Here is a 754-nt window from a genome sequence, read left to right as displayed (position 1 = left end):
CTAAGTCCTATTCAAAGATTTAAGAATTTTTATGTTAAGTTCATCAGTATCAAATGTTTTACCTAGCCCATTGAGATGGTTGACAATGTGTGTGAACCGCTTTTGCACATCGTAGATGGTTTCTCCCTGCTGCATTCGAAACATCTCATATTCTTGTATCAAGGAGTTCTTTCTAGCCCGTTTAACATCGTCAGTTCCTTCATGAGTCACTCGAAGGATTTTCCACATCTCGCGTACACTGGTGTAGACAGAAATTCTGTAGAACTCATCAAGAGTTAGAGCAGATGATATAATGTTTCTGGCTTTAACGTCATATTGAGCTCGCCTGTTTTCATCAGCAGTCCATTGACCAAAAGGCTTTGGTTCTTGCACTTCATTAACAACGTTAACATGCACAAATGGTCCATTCAAAACAACATCCCAAATACCCCTATCAACTGATTCTAAAAATATTTGCATTCTGACTTTCCAGAAAGGATAGTTTTCACCCGTGAAAAGTGGAGGTCTATTGATAGACGCACCTTCAACAAAAGTTTGATTTGACCCTACCATTTTCGAAGAATTTGAATAACTATCAAAGCAAGCTCTGATACCAATTGTTGGTATCGCGCAACGGAATGACTAAACAATGGTCAAAAATCAAGAGGGGGGTGAATTGGATTTTTAAAAATCTTGACAGTTTTTAAAATTTTTCTCAAAATTTAATTAATTAACTTAAAATAATAGTTACTTTAAATGCAAGTGCAGATAAATA

The 754-nt window shown here is 35.9% G+C and overlaps 1 protein-coding gene across 1 annotated transcript; it reads right to left on the bottom strand.

Moving 5' to 3' along the window:
* Positions 1-552, bottom strand: LOC146886488 (uncharacterized). The gene has a single exon (XM_085673470.1). The coding sequence runs from the start codon at positions 550-552 to the stop codon at positions 1-3; it is 552 nt and encodes a 183-aa protein (XP_085529596.1).
* Between the last annotated feature and the right edge of the window lie 202 nt (positions 553-754).

Source organism: Vigna unguiculata, chromosome 5 (assembly GCF_037176805.1).
Source record: "Vigna unguiculata cultivar grain cowpea cultivar isolate G323 ecotype 2 chromosome 5, ASM3717680v1, whole genome shotgun sequence".
NCBI classification, from domain to species: domain Eukaryota; kingdom Viridiplantae; phylum Streptophyta; class Magnoliopsida; order Fabales; family Fabaceae; genus Vigna; species Vigna unguiculata.
The sequence above is the reverse complement of the archived record's forward strand: the minus strand, read 5'-3'. Positions and strand labels throughout refer to the sequence as shown.